The following is a 19,006-nucleotide window of genomic DNA, read 5'->3' as shown; positions in this document are numbered from 1 at the left end:
AGATTTCCCACGAGGAATATTTAGCAATAGCCATGGCTCCAGAGGCAAGAAGCCCTTTGTGGCTGCACCTGGCGGGAGGAGGTGCCTGGTGCCTCGCAGCCCTGTGTCCTCTGGCTGCTCTGCGAGAACCTCTGGTTGAATTTGCTGCAGGCGGGGCTGTCGGCTTATTTCTGCCCCCACGCCCGCGGGCCCCACTGTGCTTATCAGGAATGGTGGTCGGTTCTCTCGCCCTTACCATTCCTTCACTTGTTCCTCCCAGTCCCGTTGGTAATTATTAATATAGTGTAAATGTCCTTTCTTTCAGCCCTCCTCGCCCTCTGTCTAACATGAATGACACCATGGTTAGCCACATGTCCTCCGGAGCGCCCACTCCCACCAAGAGGTATGTGTCACGGCCTGCGCTTCAGTCGCCACTCAGATTTGGGACAGGCTCTGGCCTGGGAAGCAGAGGATTCCACGGGCCGGAGAGGACTGGCTTGCTTTCTCCTCCTTTCACGGTCTTTTAATATTATTTTTCACTTTTTACTTATTTATTTTCCTACTAACTCATACATATAGCAACTGAAAGGAGTCTGCTTTGAATGGTGCCTTGAGGTGGAAACTCTGCATTTGTGACAAGCAGCGAACATAGTGTCAAAACAAAGGAGGCATGTTTGAGATCTTTTTTAAAAAACATTAAATAACATTTTGATAATCATGAATTTCAACACTTTTGCACTTGAGTTGAGTGTCAGGGATGGATTCTGTGTCCTGATTAGACTGTGTAAATTAAATTAATCCCCTATTTTCTCCTAAGTCATTCTGTATATGATTCATAAACATTTCAGTTGAAACGCATGAGTCCCTCTCTTAGTCATACAAGCAGTTACCCTTAGGGACCATCAAGGAGCTAGAACTGTGTGTCTCCTTTCTCTTCTTAATTTTCTCCAGAATTCTCTTAGGCAGCACTGAAAAGAATATAAAATGCTTACTTTCTTTTTGATGTAAGCTGTTCCTTGACCTGAGCGATGCAGAAACTCCCTCAGGGGCATAGCCATTAAAGAATTCTTTCTAACAGTCATCACTCAGAAAGGAAAAAAACAACAACAAAGGCATTCCGACTCACTCTCCAACTCCTTCCCGAAGAAAACCACATGTCCTGATTGCTTTGGAGTAATTCAGCTATAGAAATGTCACCTGGTTAATAATACTTAGACTTAATACATAATAGCAGCAGGTCCTCGAATAGCATCATTTCGTTCAATGTCCTTTCCTTATAACATGGATGAAATGCTGTAGGAACTTGTCTTGTTTATATCCATCAGCCTATAGTAAAATTGGTTTCATTGTACATAGTTTCCCCACAGTTGCGAGAACCACGTTAAGGACTTACTGTATGATACCTAAGATCAGCTATGTTTGTTCCCATTGGCCACAACTCCTAGAGCAAGGTTTCCCACATTTGTTGTGAAGAATCACCTGGGTCCCTTATTAAAAATACAACTATCTGGGACTATGTCTCAGGACCTCTGGACCAACGGATCCTGAGATCCTGAGAAGCTACACTTTTAACAAGTATTCCAGGTTATTCTTTCATCAGGCAAGTTTGGAAAATAGCCTTAGGAAGAAGCTAAGTAGGGAGCCCTACGACTACCCAGGAATAGAGGATTTAGGGATTTAATAATCAGAGTGACCTGATAATACAGAGTTATTCTCATGGAGGCTCAAGACCAGGCAAGAGTGCTTGCCCACAGCCTTGCTGAAATACTTCTAGCAGGGGAATAAACAACCCACTTCTTTGGGGCAGAGTTGAATGGTACAGTGTTCTGGAACATAAACTTCTCTCCCTTTCTCCCTCTCTCCCTCTCTCCCTCTCTCCCTCTCTCTCCCTCTCTCCTTCTCTCTCTCTCTCTGTCTCTCTCTCCCTCTCCCTCCCTCTCCGTCCCTCCCCCTCTCTCCCTCTCTCTCTTTCTCCCTCCCTCCCTCCCTCCATGTTCCCCCCCCCTCTCTCTCTCTCTCTCTCTCTCTTCTCAGCAAGATCAAAGAGTCCTAATGATTTCCTGTATATCACTGTTAATAGTTAACATTACTGTACCCTTAGACATATAAGAGGATAGATCTCATGTGTTCCTACTCCAGTAACAAGGAAAAGAAAGGCACAAACCCACAAAGGCAACAAGGGGAGGGAGGACGTGTCCAGGGGTCACAGAAGCCACGGAAACGCCACCAGGGTGCCCTGCCTCTCTTGCCTCTCTCGGTCTTCCTTCGCTCCTCCTGCGGCAGCTACCTCTCAGTACTGCCGACGCTTCGCACACACACCTCCATAGCATTGTCACTTGTAGGGCCGTGTGTCTCCCGTGGGTGAGAAAGCTCCAAGGATTGTATTACAGCCCATCTTGTGTGTGTGTGATGGGTTACACCGTTAAGAACAGATGAGAGTCATCCTGGGAAGGAGAAATAACTGCCATTGTTGGCAGACCACCGTTTTGCTACCCAGCACACCGATGTGTGCAAAAGTGTGTCCATGCCCACATACACACACCCACACACACTTCTATTTCCGGAGTTTTCCTTCTTCACATAATAGAGCTTTCCATACACGTCTGCAAATGCACGCACGCCTTTCCTGGGAGTCTTACCGCCTCTTGTAGACAGCGTGGGTCCCAGAAACCTGGGCTATGTCCGCTCGTCCAGATCAGGCCTAGGTGTGTCTTCCTTTGATTCATTAACCTTTCCTACCGTGGACTGAATGGTACATTGTAAGCACCCAAACCTCCAGTATACAAAAGTGGAAATCTGAAAATAGGATAATTGTAATTTAAAGAAGGGGGGAAATGGAATTAACAGAAACAGCATGTTAAGCCACATTTGCCTGTGTTTCTTCTTGGAATGCCACCAAAATGACAGTCAAGACTTTTTAAAGCAAAAACCCACAGGAACAAAGAAAAATGAATGAGGAGACCATCACAACTACATTTTGGAACCAGAGAAGCAGATGGCTGAGTGGTCACTGATTTTACAAACTGGAAAAATCCGAAGCCTGAGCGGATGGCGAGAGGAGACTGGAAGAGTCCGTTCTGGGGATTGGGCTCCAAAAGGGGACGTGAGGACTGACTGGTCGTTTGTATCAGAGCCTCAGATTGTCTCCATGATGACGGGGCCGCCGGCCTACCCCACCCTGACAAAGCATTGAGGTTTATGTTTGGAGTTTCTGGAACAGTGCAACTCCCATAAAACCCTAGATGTCTTCATTATCTCCCCCTTGGTGGGCTGAGGCGGTAGGCTTTCAGACAACCTCTCTCCCTTGCAACATCATACTGAAGACTTAAGGAGATCACTGCTACGCCCAGTCGTTCCTCTGGAACTCGGGTTCATAAGAGGCACAAGAACTAAGTCCCAGGATCCCAGGGATGATAGTTATTCCAAGTTGAAAACTCCCAAAGAAAATTCTGTGTGGTCCGTCTTGGATCATGTCACCTACCCAAGGGTTTTCCAAAATAGGTGGGGGTCAGTTCTCCAAAAGAGGGAGTCTGCTGTCCCCGGAGAAGGTAGATGTACCGAGGCACATAGCTATAGGCTTCTTTTTTTAATCATTTCTGAAAAAAAAAATTGTATGTGTAAGTATATTATGTCAGATCTCCGTTTGCACAGGCTTAATTCAAGAGACCCCTTTTCTCCCACCTCATTGTCATTTCTCTCAAGGGTTAAATCATGCTTTCTGTTCTGTTTGGTTTATGAAGATGTATTGCGTTGGGACGTGATACCATCTTTGGGTGGGAACAGGTAAATATTAGAGTCACTAACTCTGAATAGTTACCAGTTGCTATGAATCTTAAGAAAAGTCAAGATATTATCAGTTAGAACTTTCTTTACTTACATACTTTACAAGAAGGAAAAGCAGTTTTTTAAAGGCCAGAAGATCTCACAGTAAAAATACTACTTCTAAGCTGTAGAAACATGACCAAATTAAGAGCTGAGTTGCGCTGTAATCGTATTAAAATGGCTTTCTGACTGGGTGCCAGGTAAAGAGTTTATCTTGTTATCTGTGAATGCTGTAACGTGACAAAAGCCACAGGCTGCTGTATTTTTAGGCTGAGAACAAAAGAGGTGCTGGGGAAACCGAGAAAGGGGGCAAAATAAAATCGGTCGAGCCAGAAGCTGGCCATTTGTGGAGTCACGCCGCTGATTCGCTTCCTTCCTGTGAAATCAGGAAACAGAGTTTGGTTGAAAAGCACAGTCATGAGGGTTCAGCCTGGTCATGAAACAGCTAGCTTGTATGAATTCGTGAAATTCTCTCCAGGGCAACACAGGAATTATTTTCTCCAATCTTTTTTTTTTTTGAAAGACAGGAAGGCAGAGTAATTGAAAATTAACACATAATCTTACGGACCTGCAGGGTCCTCGGTGCTGGCAGATTCCCAAAGCCCATCTGAGAGCCCGGGCAGAACTCCAGTTTTCAACTGCTCGGGGTTGAGATTAAATTCCATTTCCATTCAAGCATTTAAGGTAAACCCTTCAGCAGTTCTAACTCAGGTTAGTACAAACAAAAGCCTTGTACATATACACATATATATTATACATACATTTATTTATATATATATATATATATATATAAATAAATATATATATATTTATTTATGTATTAAATATTTTATCAAAAAAGAAAAGAGTTTGCATTCAAATCATTTTAAGTAGAGCAATTACAAATGAGTTACTACAAAGAGAACTTCCACTCTGGTCATGGTGGAGCCAGAAGCTAGATGTGTTGTGTTGGGACATGATACCATCTTTGGGTGGGAACAGGTAAATATTAGAGTCACTAACTCTGAATAGTTACCAATTGCTATGAATCTTAAGAAAAGGCAAGATATTATCAATTTGACTCTTCCACGGTAAACTTCCACTGAAAACAGGTCTGAACTTAACAACGTTTTTCAGAAATCAGACAGTAAATAAAAAGCAGGACTGATCTCTGAGGGATGAGAAGCAAATGAGATCGCTGTGATTGTCCAGGCCTCCAGCTGAGAGGCGCTTGCCCAGCTCCAGTGCAGGGTGCAAGCAGAGCGAGGCAATCTTGCTGAGAATAAGGGAACCGAGGTTAGAGTTAGGAGAGGCAGGGGCTCCCGGAGCAGATTACCAGTGAGGAGAAAGTGTGCTGAGAACCAGCTCCATAGATCTGCAGAGGACCCCTGAGTCTTTGGCTGAAAACTGAGCTGTATTTGTATAGCATGAGATTTCACTAGCCCAGCAAAGAACACTGCCTGGGAAAGAACAGCCCCTGGGCTCATTTGAAAGTGGAACAGCTACCTGAGCTTGCACAGTTAAGTTTCACCCGGCCAGAGTAGAGAGACATCATTGGATGCCTGGGACTTTCAGCAAAGACCCCCGGAAGTCCACGCCTTAGGACGAGGGCAAAAATAGCCCTAGATAAAGGTTACTCTGGATCTGCACTAATGAAACTTAAATCCAAGCCTCAAAAAGGATCCATCTGTCCACAAGTGAATTGACTGATAACCAGATTCTTTGAAGGAAGACATCAAAATCCAGACATTCAACAACAGAATATTCACCATTTCCATCATCCAGTAAAAGTTAGATGACATAGGAAGGAGCAGGAAAGTGTGGCCTCTAATCAGGAGAAAATTAGTCAAAGCCAGAAACAACAGAAATTATGCAATTAGCAGATATGGACTTTAAAACATCCAGGATAAATACCAAAATATGTAAAAAAAAAAATAGGAACACATACAAGAGAAAAGTGGGAGAAATAAAAGAACCAAGTGTAGATGTAATTATAACTTTCTACTTTAATTAAAAATTTTTAATTAAAAAACAACTTCTAGAGTTGAAAGGAATAATACCTTATATGAAAAATTCAGTGGGTGGACTTAACAGACAAGAATGCAGAAGAAAAGTCCACTGAACGTAAAGACATACTATCCAAGAGGAAGAAAGTCGAAAAACAAACAGGATGTCAGTGACTTGTGGAACAATGTCAAGCAGTCTAACAGAGAGGGTAGAGAAAATTATTTTAGGAAATAATTATTTTTCCAAATTTTCAAATAAAGTTTTACAAATATGATGAAAATTATAAACCCACATATATAAGAAGCTCAACAAACAATAAGCAGGATGAACAGAAAACCTTACCAAGTCACATTTCAATCAAGTTGCTAAAAACCAGTGATAAAGAGAAAATATTAAAAGCAGCTAGAGTTCGGCCGGTGTGTCTCAGTGGTTGAGCATCAACCTATGAACCAGAAAGTCCCAGTTTGATTCCTGGTCAGGGCCCATGCCCTATTTGTGGGTGTGCAAGAGGCAGCCAAGTAATGGTTCTCTCTCATCACTGAGTTTCTCTCCCTCTCTCCTTTTCCCTTCCTCTCTGAAATAAATAAAAACATATATATTTTTTAAATGGCTAGAGAAAAAGGGGGAACAAAGGTAAGATTTTTCAGTGACTTCTCATTAAAAACAATGTAAGCTTGAGGAAAGTGGAATGGCGTCTGAAAGTACTGAGATAATTTATTTTTGTTCCTTCGAGGTTTACTAGCTTTATCACTGACAAGGTCTAGAGGCAGTGACAAGCCAGTGATAGTGAGCGCCCTCGATCCCTGATTGTGGTCTCTAAACCCTCTTTCCCAGGAAAGGGCACCTGGAGTCCTTGGAAGAGCAGTGGATTTCAGGTGTGGGGCAGGATCTATTCAAGATGAGACTAGGCAAGGAAACTAATAAGGTCTAATGGATATGACAGAAGAACACAGGGTCCTCTTTACAGGCTCCCACTGGGCAAAGATAGGACAATTTGGGCAACAAAAAGATTATTGCAGTGGATTGAAGCATATCCAATACGTGCAAATCTATGCATTCATATGATACTAAAAAACAAAAGTCCTTGGTAACAATTGGAGTTTGCTAGGGTACTGACTAGCTCATAGTTCTGAATCTTGTTAAATAAAAAATACCAACCGACAGAGGAGAAACCAAGATGGCGGCATAGGTAAACACCTGAACTTGCTGCCTCGCACAACCACTTTAAAACTACAACTAAAAGACAAAACAGGTATCATCCAGAACCACGGGAAGGCTGGCTGAGTGGAAATTCTACAACTAGAAGGGAAGAGAAAAGCACACTGAGACTCAGAGGAGGTGCGGAAGTAAAGTGCGGAGGTACGGAAGCGTGTGCGCGGAAAGGGCTGGCAACTGAGTACACGGCTGTCTTTTTCAATCGGGAGGGAGATACAAGCTCCCAACTGCTCTGAACTCCAGTTCCGGGAGAGACTCTGGGGACCCAGACTCATATGGGGAGAAACTGGACTGTCTGGCATCGGGCAGAACTCGAGGGCGGCTTTCTCTCAGAGGTGCTTGCAGCAATCATTGTTCCTGCACGGTGCCGCGGGACACAGAGATACGGGACCTCTTCCAGCCAGGTCAGCCATTGCTGTTTGCTCCACCCTGGTGATTCCCTGAGACCCTGCCCCACCCAATTTACAACCCACCCAAGCTGTGCGCAGAGGCTTTTGCATATGAATGGCTTGGCCCTTTGCAATCTGAAACCTAACTTACTGCAGCTGGATCAAAGAGCCCCAGTGCCTCCAAAAGAAGACCCAAGGCTCGACAGCAGCTTGTATTCCTTCACAGCTGGGCCTCATCTGGCCACCTCCAAACCCCAAACAAAGAGAAGGAATCTGCAGATCTCTCTGTAGCTCCTGCTGGGCGGCCTCTCTCCTGGAGATCTAAGAGCCAGTGTACCCAGTGGTCAGAGAGAGACCATCCAGACTACAACTCTTCAGATCCATAAGAGACACACTCAGGGGGCAGACTCAGTGAGCGCCAAAGCCCCACTGAAGCAAGTCTTGCCTCATAAGGGTGTCTCCAGCACAGAAGTTCTCCCATCGTAGACACAACTGATCCTCACAGCCAATTGGCCTGGATGTCATTTCCTCCAAGTGATACCAACAACAATCAAGGCTTAACTACAACAAGACTGTGCACACAGCCCACAAAGGGGTGCACCAAGAGTGTCCACCTCAGGTAACTGGGGAGGCTGAGCCACTGGGCCCTATAGGACACCTGGCACACAAAGCCACGCTACCAACACAGGGAATCAGCCAAAATGCGGAGACAAAGAAACAGGTCACAAATGACAGAAATGGAGGAAAGTAAACTACTGGATATAGAGTTCAAAACCACGGTTATAAGATTACTCAAGAATCTTCTAGAAACCGCTGATAAATTTAGTGAGTCCCTTGAGGATATGAAAAAGGACCAACTAGAAATTAAGCATACACTGACTGAAATAAAAAATAATATACAGAGATCCAACAGCAGTCTAGAGGATCGCAAGAATCAAGTCAAAGATTTGAAATACAAAGAAGCAAAAAACACCCAACCGGAAAAGTAAAAAGAAAAAAGAATCCAAAAATATGAAGATAGTGTAAGGAGCCTCTGGGACAACTTCAAGCGTACCAACATCCGAATTATTGGGGTGTCAGAAGAAGAGAGAGAGCAAGATATTGAAAACCTATTTGAAGAAATAATGACAGAAAACTTCCCCCACCTGGTGAAAGAAATAGACTTACAAGTCCAGGAAGCACACAGAACCCCAAACAAAAGGAATCCAAAGAGGACCACACCAAGATACATCATAATTAAAATGCCAAGGGCAAAAGACAAAGAGAGAATATTAAAAGCAAGAGAAAAACAGTTATCTACAAGGGAGTACCCATATGATTGTCAGCTGATTTCTCAACAGAAACTATGCAGGCCAGAAGGGAGTGGCAAGAAATATTCAAAGTGATGAAAGCAAGAACCTACAACCAAGATTACTCTTCCCAGCAAAGCTATCATTCAGAATTGAAGGTCAGATAAAGAGCTTCACAGATAAGAAAAATCTAAAGGAGTTCATCACCGCCAAACCAGTATTATATGAAATGCTGAAGGGTATTCTTTAAGAAGAGGAAGAAGAAGAAAAAGGTAAAGACAAAAGTTATGAACAACAAAGCAACAACAAATACATATCAACAAGTGAATCTAAAAATCAAGTGAATAAAAAGTCTGATGAACAAAATAAACTGGTGAATAGAATAGGATCAGGGGCATAGAAAGGAAGTGGACTGACAATTCTCGGGGGGAAAGGCGTCTGTGGGGGGGAAGAGACTGGACAAAAATCGTACACCTATGGATGAGGACAGTGGGGAAGGTAAGGGCAGAGCAGGGGAACCGGGTAGAGGGGAGCTATGGGGGGGAAAAAGAGGAACACCTGTAATAATCTGAACAATAAAGATTTATTAGAAAAAAAAATCAACCGTTTGTTTTACCTTTCCTGAATGAACAGTATTTCAAGATAAAAAAAAAATAGAGGGAAGTTGTACCATAAATGCAGAAAATCAACATTTTGCAACGCCTAATAAAATAATGAATCTAGTCAAGGACATCACTAAATGCTAAAACCATTAGGTGAAAAGTTGATGGGGGACTTTATAATGGAAAGATATAACCAATAACATCTGGGTCCACTGACCAGTACTTATAATCCGTTATGTGTCTCCTATTTGATGTATAGGTATACTGTATTACCTATGATGGATTCTAGCCCCTTTTCAAAGAACAATGCAAAAGCAGAAACTTTAATCAAGCATTTAGATCTAACTAACGGCTATAAAGAAACAAATTAAATGACACTACAGGAAACAATCAGTTAAATCCAGAATAGAGGGTATGCTACAAGATAACCTGTTTTTCTCACAAATAAATGACATGACAGAAAGGGGAAAGCTTAAAAACAGAAACCAACCAAATGCAAGATTTGTGGACTTCGTTTGGATCTTGATTTTAACTGTAAAAGGATTTTTTTTTTAAGACTGAGGTAGTTTTCAGATGGACTGAGTTATTACAACATTTTTTGTTAATTTTTCAGGTGTGATAATGGCATTGAGGTTATGTAAATTATTTCCGAGCAAAAAAATAAATTGTCTGGGATTTGCTATAACCATTTATTCCTGAAAAAAAATATTAGGGGAAGAAAAAATAGGTCAAATAAGTAGGAAAGTGTTGATTTTTGTTGAAGTTTGGTGATGGGTACATGAAGGGTAGTCATTAGACTACTCTCTGTTTTACACATATCTTAACATTTCCATAATAAAAAGTGTTGTTGTTTTTTTTAAAAAAAAGATAGTATGCTCAAAGACCTTGCATGTATCTATAAGATAGGGCCTCACTCAGAATGTATAGTGTTGTCTTACAATGAGATACAATTCTAACAAGTTGGTTTAAGTGCCAATTGTATGGGAGAAAACAGAATGATGCCAAAGACAGTATCCTTATAGAAATAGTAAGGTTTAACTGGGATCATTAGGTAACATTGAAAACTCTTACATGTAGACAAAAGCTATAAAAGCGTTGGGGGCCACTTGGTGGTGTTAAGTAGACCCACTCTGCCTGTTTTCCTGCCAGCGGGCATTCCCCTTCAGGTGCATCCGTCCGTGCCCAGAACCTGGACACGACGGTGCCCAAGGCTCCTTGGAGACCCTCCTTGGTTTCTTTTCTCAAGGGCTGTAGTGTCCATTGGCCAAAGCTGTCTCCTGAGGGCAGCTCTGGGTCTGTGAGATACAGTCCCAAGTTCTAACACCATATTCCATTATGCATTGCGATTTTTATTTTACTTTCCTTATCGTGACTTATTATTTTTCTGTATTTCTTTGGAATTTGCCCATGTTAACTCATGTTCATTTCTCGCTCTGCCTGTGTTTGTGTCACGCTTGCTGTCTTTGCCTCCGTTGTCCCTAGGTTACAGTATAGCCAGGACATACCCAGTCACTTGGCCGATGAGCATGCGCTGATAGCCTCCTATGTGGCCCGTCTTCAGCACTGTGCACGGTCAGTGGTAGGGCAGCAGCAGGCGGGTATCCACGGGCTGAGCAAAGGGAGGGAGAGCTGTGGAACCTGGGGTTGTCAGCGAGAAAAAAAGCTCTGCGTGGGGGGGTTTTTCTTGAGAAGCTACCAGCTATGTTAGGCAGAGTTTGGGTAATTTCCGAAGCGTTCTTTGAAAGAAGAAGGGGCCTTGCACGCCTAGGTACCCACCTAACCATAGAGTCAGAAATTCCCCTTGAAAGTGCAGCTCACTTCCTTCAGGTTATATTAGACTGAGAGAGTGCATAAACCTCAGAGATGTGCAGTCCCAAAGGTGTACACTCACAGAGGTATGCGATGCAACCTCTTTCTGTTCATTCTCGCCTAGACAATGAAATCTTTCTGTTGATATTCAAAGCTTAGGGTTGATCAACCCCCAGATATCTCACTTTGTCTAATCTTTCATACCATCACCCTGTTACATCTTTACATGTTGCATCTTCATCTCTTCCCCAAGATCTATCATTGTTGATTATTTAAACCAGTGGTTTTCAACAGTGGTATTAGGTCCTTGACACCTAAGGGACTTTTTTCAAATGATAATATGCCTCCTCATATCATCATAATTATTTATACTACAGTAGCCCCACATACCCCTTTCCCTGAAAACTACTCTGGTAGTGACCCCTTGTTAATATGGGAAATAGGACTGATCCCTCCAGATTCTAGGTTAGGATGGAAAAACGCTGGATAGCCACTAACTACAGCAGAGTCCACCATTTGAAAGAACTAATACCAAACAAAGTGCTATCACATTCAGGCAGACCCAGAGCTACCTGCCCGATCCATGCCCACACCCACCACCACTCTGCAAGGAGAATGCAGGACAAGTTGAAATAATCTAAAGCCATTCCAGCCACTCTACATGGCAGCAAAGAGGAGTCGCTGTGCCAGACAACTCGAGGTTCTTATTCTTAGAGAAAATAAAACCCATAATTTATAAACTAAACACGTAAGAGAGGCTGGACCTTTCCTTTTGATCTTAGTTTTGCCTATAGCATGCCGTGGTTCCAGGGGAAGGTCATTTTTATTTCCCATGATAACAGAAACATAACTTAATAATGTGAAAAATATGTTAAAAGGACTCATTTTAATATTATATTATTATACTTTATACCATTCCCCATAGTTTTCCCCGTATGACTAAATGGCATTGCTGTTTTTGGTATTTACTGTCTCTAAAGCCTTAAAGAGACTGTAGGGTTCTCCGGCTTCCCAAGTATGTGTGATAGGCTTGTCCTGGGGGAGAGAAGGAAGGCCTGACCTGTGAGCATTGTATCCCAGAGTCTTCTCATCCAGAGATGATTCCTGTGCACTCTGCCCCAGCCCCTGGGTCTGTAGGAATCGAGTTATCTCACCCATGGCAGGATAGCTCACAGGAAACCAGTCAGGGCAGTTGTCCAGGTGATTAAACGTTTCCATGGTGAAAGTAGCAACAGCATGTTGGACAGCAGCTGCCACCTGATATTTCAGCCCGAGAAGTTTTATGGTAGGTGTAGTCAAGGTCCTCAAGTCTTTGGCTTAGCGATAAGGCTCCCTGCTCAAGAATTGGTGGCCGGGAACTCTGGGAGAACATGAAGATTGGGTGAGTATTACATCTCTTCTTGATTTACAGTCTGAGGAACTGAGCTTCCTACTTCCACGAAGAAATCAGAAATTCCGTGGCTAATTCTGAAAATGAAAGTCAGTTCAAGCAGAAGAATAGGGAATCTTTCTAATTTTTCTTGACCTTAAAGCCTCTCATCAATGCAACGTTCTAGTTTCTGATTGGAAAACAAAGCTAATGAAAGCAACCATGTTGTCTGCACTTGGGGATAAATGACTACCCGGATTAGCCTTCCCTGGGAGATGGAAAGGAATGGAGAAGGAGCTCTTTTTCACAGAGGAACCTATTGTGTCCTCTGCCAGACTTCTTAGGCTGCCAGTCCCTCCATAATATTATCTACTTTATTGTTAAATGTTCATTTCTGTTGTTGTTGTTTTTTAAAGATAAAGATAGTTCTCTCTTTTTTTTTTTTTTTTCAGACAAACACCTTTAAGGCACAAATGTATTTCAGCCCAGACCTTGCAGCCTTGACTGTAACCTATTAAAGTCAACTGGTGGTAGCATGTTCTTATTTTAAGATCATCTTTTGAGAGGATGATTACATGTGCTGGAAACTGACATTTGCACACCTAAAATTATAAAGTGTTCAGAAGTGTCATAGGCACATTTTAAAAATATTCATCCTAGAGGGAAGACTAAACTTAAAGAATTAGCCACAGAGATAGAAATATAGAAAGGTGAAAAAAAAAAAAAACTAGGAAAAATACAGCTGATTGTGTACGTGAAAAGGCCAGATGGATCTTTGTTCATTTAATTTCACCTTTCCCAGATTCCCCTCAGTAGCTATAACAAGATTTGATGAGTATTAAACTCATGTCTTTAAATTTTTTCATATTACTTGTCATATTGCTTAATTCCAATCAAGGGCTTTCAGAACTCCAAGAACCTAGGACCAAAGTAAAAGCAAGCCACAACAGCCATCTCTGGTCAGTCATCATCATCTCTGTTATCTTCCATGTTTTGCCATACTTAAAGAGCATTATATAGCCACAGTCCTTATTAATCTAGGAGTGCCCTGATATGAAAAAGGACAGTTGATGTAACATACTGAGTAATGGAGGCATTAGTTCATCTAAAGTTCATTGCATCACATAGAGCTGGCGTACTACGCAAGAACCCTTTTTTTATCCAGGTGTAGCATTACCTGATATCCCACCTAGGTGGGTCTTTAAATTTTCAGCGTGCTGGAACTCTTGTTAAAGAGTAATGGAACTAAATTACTTCACTCTAAGATGGGGCTATATTTGTGGAACAAGCATGGTAAAAAGAAGAGGCATTGAAGAAAATGTTTGATACCATGTGATCTCCAAATTTACTGTAAACTGGGCCTGTCCAAGCCTGGATGCCTCAGCCAATATTAGTTTTAATTTTTCTCGGCCCTGTTTTTTATGATGATTGGTCTTTTTGAATTCAAGACCTATCTTTAAAAGTCATGAGTTCTTAAAAACATTTGATTAGAAATCCCTCTCTCAGACTTTTGAAATGCCCTGTCTTTTCTCAGTCCTTGTATAAAAAAAGACATGCCCTTCTGGTGGTGTAAGAGGGTTGGATGTGCTGCTGAAGAGAAATGACACATGTGGCCTTATTTCTCTCAATCCCCTTTGTGTCAAAAGACCAATGGTATCTATGGCCCAGGCCTCTGTTTCTTTTGTTACCATTCTTTTTTTTACAAGCTTCTCTCCCATCTGTCTTTCTAAGAGGAGCAAGAGTAGGGGATGTTTAATAGACACTTGTTGAATTTTTATCTCCTTGGCAGTGTCCTGGACAGTCCTAGCCGACTGGATGAGGAACACCGGCTTATAGCTCGCTATGCTGCCCGGCTGGCTGCAGAGGCAGGGAACATGGTGAGTAATCAGAGGATTCCCATAGATTACAAAAGTTAGCATTACTTTAATATACAAGTGGTGGGGGGACAGTAAACATGAAACTCAGGAGAGCAAGAATCTCAGGAACAGGAGAGGAATAGGTTTAGAGAGGGAATTACAGTGGCTCTAATTTTATCTATAAATTCCATTTCTTTAAAAAATGAATTGAGAACAGAAAATCTAAGTGTCAATTTGGTTCTTAAAAAGATCAATAAAATTAATAAATCCCTAGAAATCCTGATCGAGAAAAAAAGAACGAAAACACAAATTACTAATATCACAAATGTAAAAGAGACATCACTACAGATCCTACAGCCATTATAAGGATGCTAAAGGAATATTATGAGCAACTTTTTGCCAATGAATTTGATAGCCTAGGTGAAATAGACAAAATCCTTGAAAGATAAATTAACAAAACTGACATAAAAATAAATAGGAAATCTAGATATTCTTAAACCTGTTAAAGAAATTGTATTGATAACTGACTTCCCACAAGGAAAACTTCAAGCTCCAATGGCTTAACTGTTAAATATTATCATATTCTCAAAGAAGAAATTCTAGCAATCTGACATAAAGCTGGCATACTACACGAGAACCCCATTTTCTAATAGAAAAATAGAGGAAGAAGGAACACTTCCAAGTCATTTCATCAGGCCCCTCTAAACTGATACCAAAAGAATACAAGGCAATCACAAGCAAAGAAAATTGATCGTCAAAATCTCTTATGAACATGGATAAAATAAATCCTTAACAAAATATTAGCAAATTGAATCCAGCAATATGCAAACAGGATAATACTCCATGATCAAGTGAGATTTGTTTTAGGAATACAAATATATTTAATACACAAAATCAACCGTATTAGCAGTTTAAAGAAGAAAATTATAAGATCATTTCAATAGAGGCAGGAAAAGCATGTAACAAAATATAATACCCATTTATGCTAAGACTCAATACATGAGGAGTAGAAGAAACTTTCTCACTCTGATAAAGAATACCTACAAAAAAACATACATCTAATATTACACTTAAAGATTAAATTTTGGAATACGTCCCCTACCTAATATTCAGAACAAGACAAAGATGTCCCCTTTCACCACCCTATTCAGAGTGATACCAGAGGGCCTAGCCAGTGCAACATCACAAGAAAGGGGCAGAAATACTGGAAAGGAAGAAGTAAAACCGTTATTATCTGCAGATGACATGACTATATAGAAAGTTCCAAGGAATCTACAAAAACACTACTAAAACAAATTTGTGACTTTATAGCAATGTTGCAAGATATACAAAGTCAATATAAAATTTTTGATTATTTCTATCTACCTGCAGTGAACATTTAGACAATTAGATTTAGGAAAAAGATCATTTACTATAACATTAAAAAACATCAAATACAAGCCAAAAGTGAGATGAAAGGAGGGATGATCTGAAGCCAAAATGACAGAGTGTGTAAGCATTGTCCACGTAAAGGAAATGCAATGTGTGCCCACTGGGTGTTTCAGCATGTGTAAAGGCCCTGAGGTTAGAGACTTCACCGAGAGCAATACTGGAGTGAAATCAGGCTGGGCAGGCAGGCCAGATCGCTCAGGACCGTATTCTGCAAACACAGTATATTAGTTACAGAAATGTGTACCAATTTACATTTCATAGGAAGGTAGAGTTATGAAAGCTGCCAATGGAGAGTCTTGCTTTGTTTTTCCCCCTCAAAAAGTAACTTTATTCCTTTGGGTTTGTTTAGAATTCAAAATCTTTTCTTTGAAAATCTGATATTAGGTCATGCCTCAGACTCTTAACATTACAGCTCTAAAGGTTAGTGAAATAGAACAGAACAGGGAAAAAAGCAAAGTTCCGTTTCATCAGTTACACCTCATGCATGCCCTCAATCAGTCACAACTGTTCAAGCTATTTTAGCAATTAAAATTTATATGTAAAATCAATGGAATTTGGTGAGAGGGACAGCGTTGTGGTTGAATTTTTAAAATTAAGTATACTTAATGCCGTTCTATAGTCTGGTTGACTTCACATAGTATTTTTTTTTTATGCTGTAAATTAAAGCTCCAAAGCCATTTGACCCTCAAAAGGAGATTGCAGTTCTCCTTCACTGCAAACAAGATAAGTCTGTTTATACCTGATAGTTTCTGATACCAATTCTCACTCGTGTGAAAAGGAGGGTTGTTCGAATGGGCTTGAGACCAAATACTGATAGGGTCCCTTTCATCTTCAGTTTATTTTTCAAAGTGTAGCTGTCTTATAAATATTGGACTCTCAGCCGGGATTCTTCTTGACTAGACTTCTGTTAAACAGACTTCTAATCTGCTAATCTCTCCCTGATACAGGTGCTTTGCATAAAGTGGGTGTAGCGCTCAGAAGAATTTATTTATAGCCTGCCAGATAGGCTTTGTATTGACTTTTTTTTTTTTTTTCTAAAACCTTCTTCCACAAAGGAAGACCATTAAATCATGTGAGCAGTCGGCATTACGCCCTGGGGAGTGCCTCAGCATCGAGCCCCGTGTCTCCCCGGGTGGCCCACCTGGCCACGGACACCTCTTCACACGTGCCCCGGAATAAAGAAATGCTCGCTCCCTTAGACCAGCCAGGAGAACTAATTTGTGTTTCTGAAGTGCCTAAATGCCTTTACAAAACAAAACTACAGTGTGTGGCAAATCATAATAATAACTGCACATTCGTAACGTTTTATTACAAATGTCACCAGCATTAGATATAAGGAGATGTTTTGGGTTTGCTTTTAAAGTCATTTTTCTTTATGAAAAAAATAAAAACTCATAAAGGAACACTTGGGAGAAAGGGGAAAGGAAGGGGAAATAGCGTAGTTTCATTCCACCAAACTTGAACATGTTTTTGAGAAGTTTTTTTTTTTTCCAGGAGCCCCATCCTGGCCCTCACAGCCTCATCATGTGTCAGCATGCGCCATGGGGTCTCCCCATGGCTTCTTAGAGTGAAAGATCCATGGTATCCATGTGGTATCTTGCACACATTTAATGACTCAAAATGCCCCATAAAATAATAATTGTCAAACCTGGCTACATATTATAATCGTGTAAAGCATTAAAAAAATATATAAATCATTGACTTTGCCACAGACCTACTGAATCAGAATCTCTGGGTTTTGGGGATCTCTTGATTTTTATGTTAAAAAAGAAAAAAGAAAATAAATTTCCCATCTTCTTATTCACAGCTGGCTTTGTAACCACTACCCTAAAAAGCATTATTGGGTTTTTGAGAGACAAGAGAGATATTAATAATCCACATCCCTCCAGTCAGTCTAAGTGGGGTTGGGACGAGGCCAGGACCTCCCCTGGGGTACAAGGAAGTCCGGTTAACAGCAGGCACATCTCTTTGGGACTCACCCTGGCCAGTCTATTTTTAGGAGCTGCAGACATGCACGTTACCAGATTGCAGTTTGCTGACGGTCGGCCTGCCTTGGTTGTATAACGTTTGTCCAGTTTTAGTCACAGGGGTCTTGTTTCGTATCCTGTGTTTTTTCAGAGGTATCTCCATCTCATTAAAGACGATGGAGCTCTGTGAGATGACCTCAACCTAAGAGAAAGCTAGTGTAACGAAGGAAGTGGTCCTCTTCGCTGTCTTTTTGTAAATATTCCCACTTTACAGACAGGAAAATAAAGGCATAGTAAAACAAAATAGCTCGAGGTGTGCATGGCAAGTAAGTAGCAAAACCTAGGATTCCTAACTAGTCTGCCTTACTTCCATTCTTACCCCACTTCAGTAAATTCTCCACTTGGTAGCCAAAGCAGTGTTGTCTGTAATAAACTTTTATTATAGAACAGCTTTAGGTGTACAGAAGAATTGTGAAGCTAGTACTGAGGATTTCCATATAGCCTACACTCAGTTTCCCCCATTACTAACATCTCACATTAGTCTGGAATGTTGGTTGTAATTACTGAGCCAGCAGTGATACATTATTATTGACTAAAGGCCATACTTGGTTTAGGTCCCGTTCGTTTTTCACCTAATGCCTTTTCCTGTTCCAGGGTCTCATCCAGGACACCACTTTGTGTTCAGTGGTCCTTTCTCCTGGGGTTCCTCTGGGCTGGGACAGTTTCTCTGGCTTCCCTTGTTTTCTGATGACCTTGACCGTTTGGAGGAGTGCTAGTCAAGCATTGTAGAAGGGCCCTTCATTGGGATTAGTCCGATGTCTTTCTCCTGATTAGACGGGGACTGTAGGATTTGAGGAAGAAGAGGGGAGTGCCCTTTTTCTAACATCACATCGAGGGCACGTAGTATTAAAATCATTTATCACCGTCGATGTTGACCTTGCTCACCTGGCGGAGGAAGTGTTCGTCAGCGTTTTCCAACATAAAGTTTCTCTTTCGCCCCTTCCCACCTGTCCTCTTTGGAAGGAAGTCACTGTGGACAGGCCACACAGGAGTTAGGCTCACCTCCTAGAGCGTAGGGTATGTTCATGCATCATTTGGAATTGATACATTTTTCTGTTCAGAATCCTATGGTGGATTCAGAAAACCACGCGGGAGCAGCAGCAAGCCTCCGCCTTCGCCCTTCTTTCTGCCCAGCTGGCTCGCCCCCCTGACCTTCCCCTGGTCCCTCTGACCTCCCTCTGGTCCCTCTGACCTTCCCCTGGTCCCTCCGACCTCCCCCTGGTCCCTCTGAC

General features: G+C 41.6%; 1 protein-coding gene across 4 annotated transcripts in view; it reads left to right on the top strand.

Moving 5' to 3' along the window:
• The window catches only part of DTNB (dystrobrevin beta), a 157,332-nt gene that overhangs the window by 101,376 nt on the left and 36,950 nt on the right, over positions 1 to 19,006 (top strand). For all 4 annotated transcript variants that reach the window (XM_028140292.2, XM_028140288.2, XM_028140291.2 and 1 more), the window contains exons 10-12: positions 305 to 382; positions 10,765 to 10,854; positions 14,250 to 14,337. In XM_028140292.2, coding sequence (XP_027996093.2) covers positions 305 to 382; positions 10,765 to 10,854; positions 14,250 to 14,337 — 256 coding nt within the window. The remainder of the gene's footprint in view (positions 1 to 304; positions 383 to 10,764; positions 10,855 to 14,249; positions 14,338 to 19,006) is intronic.

Source organism: Eptesicus fuscus, chromosome 16 (assembly GCF_027574615.1).
Source record: "Eptesicus fuscus isolate TK198812 chromosome 16, DD_ASM_mEF_20220401, whole genome shotgun sequence".
Taxonomy (NCBI): domain Eukaryota; kingdom Metazoa; phylum Chordata; class Mammalia; order Chiroptera; family Vespertilionidae; genus Eptesicus; species Eptesicus fuscus.
This window is presented reverse-complemented; position numbering and strand designations above follow the sequence as displayed.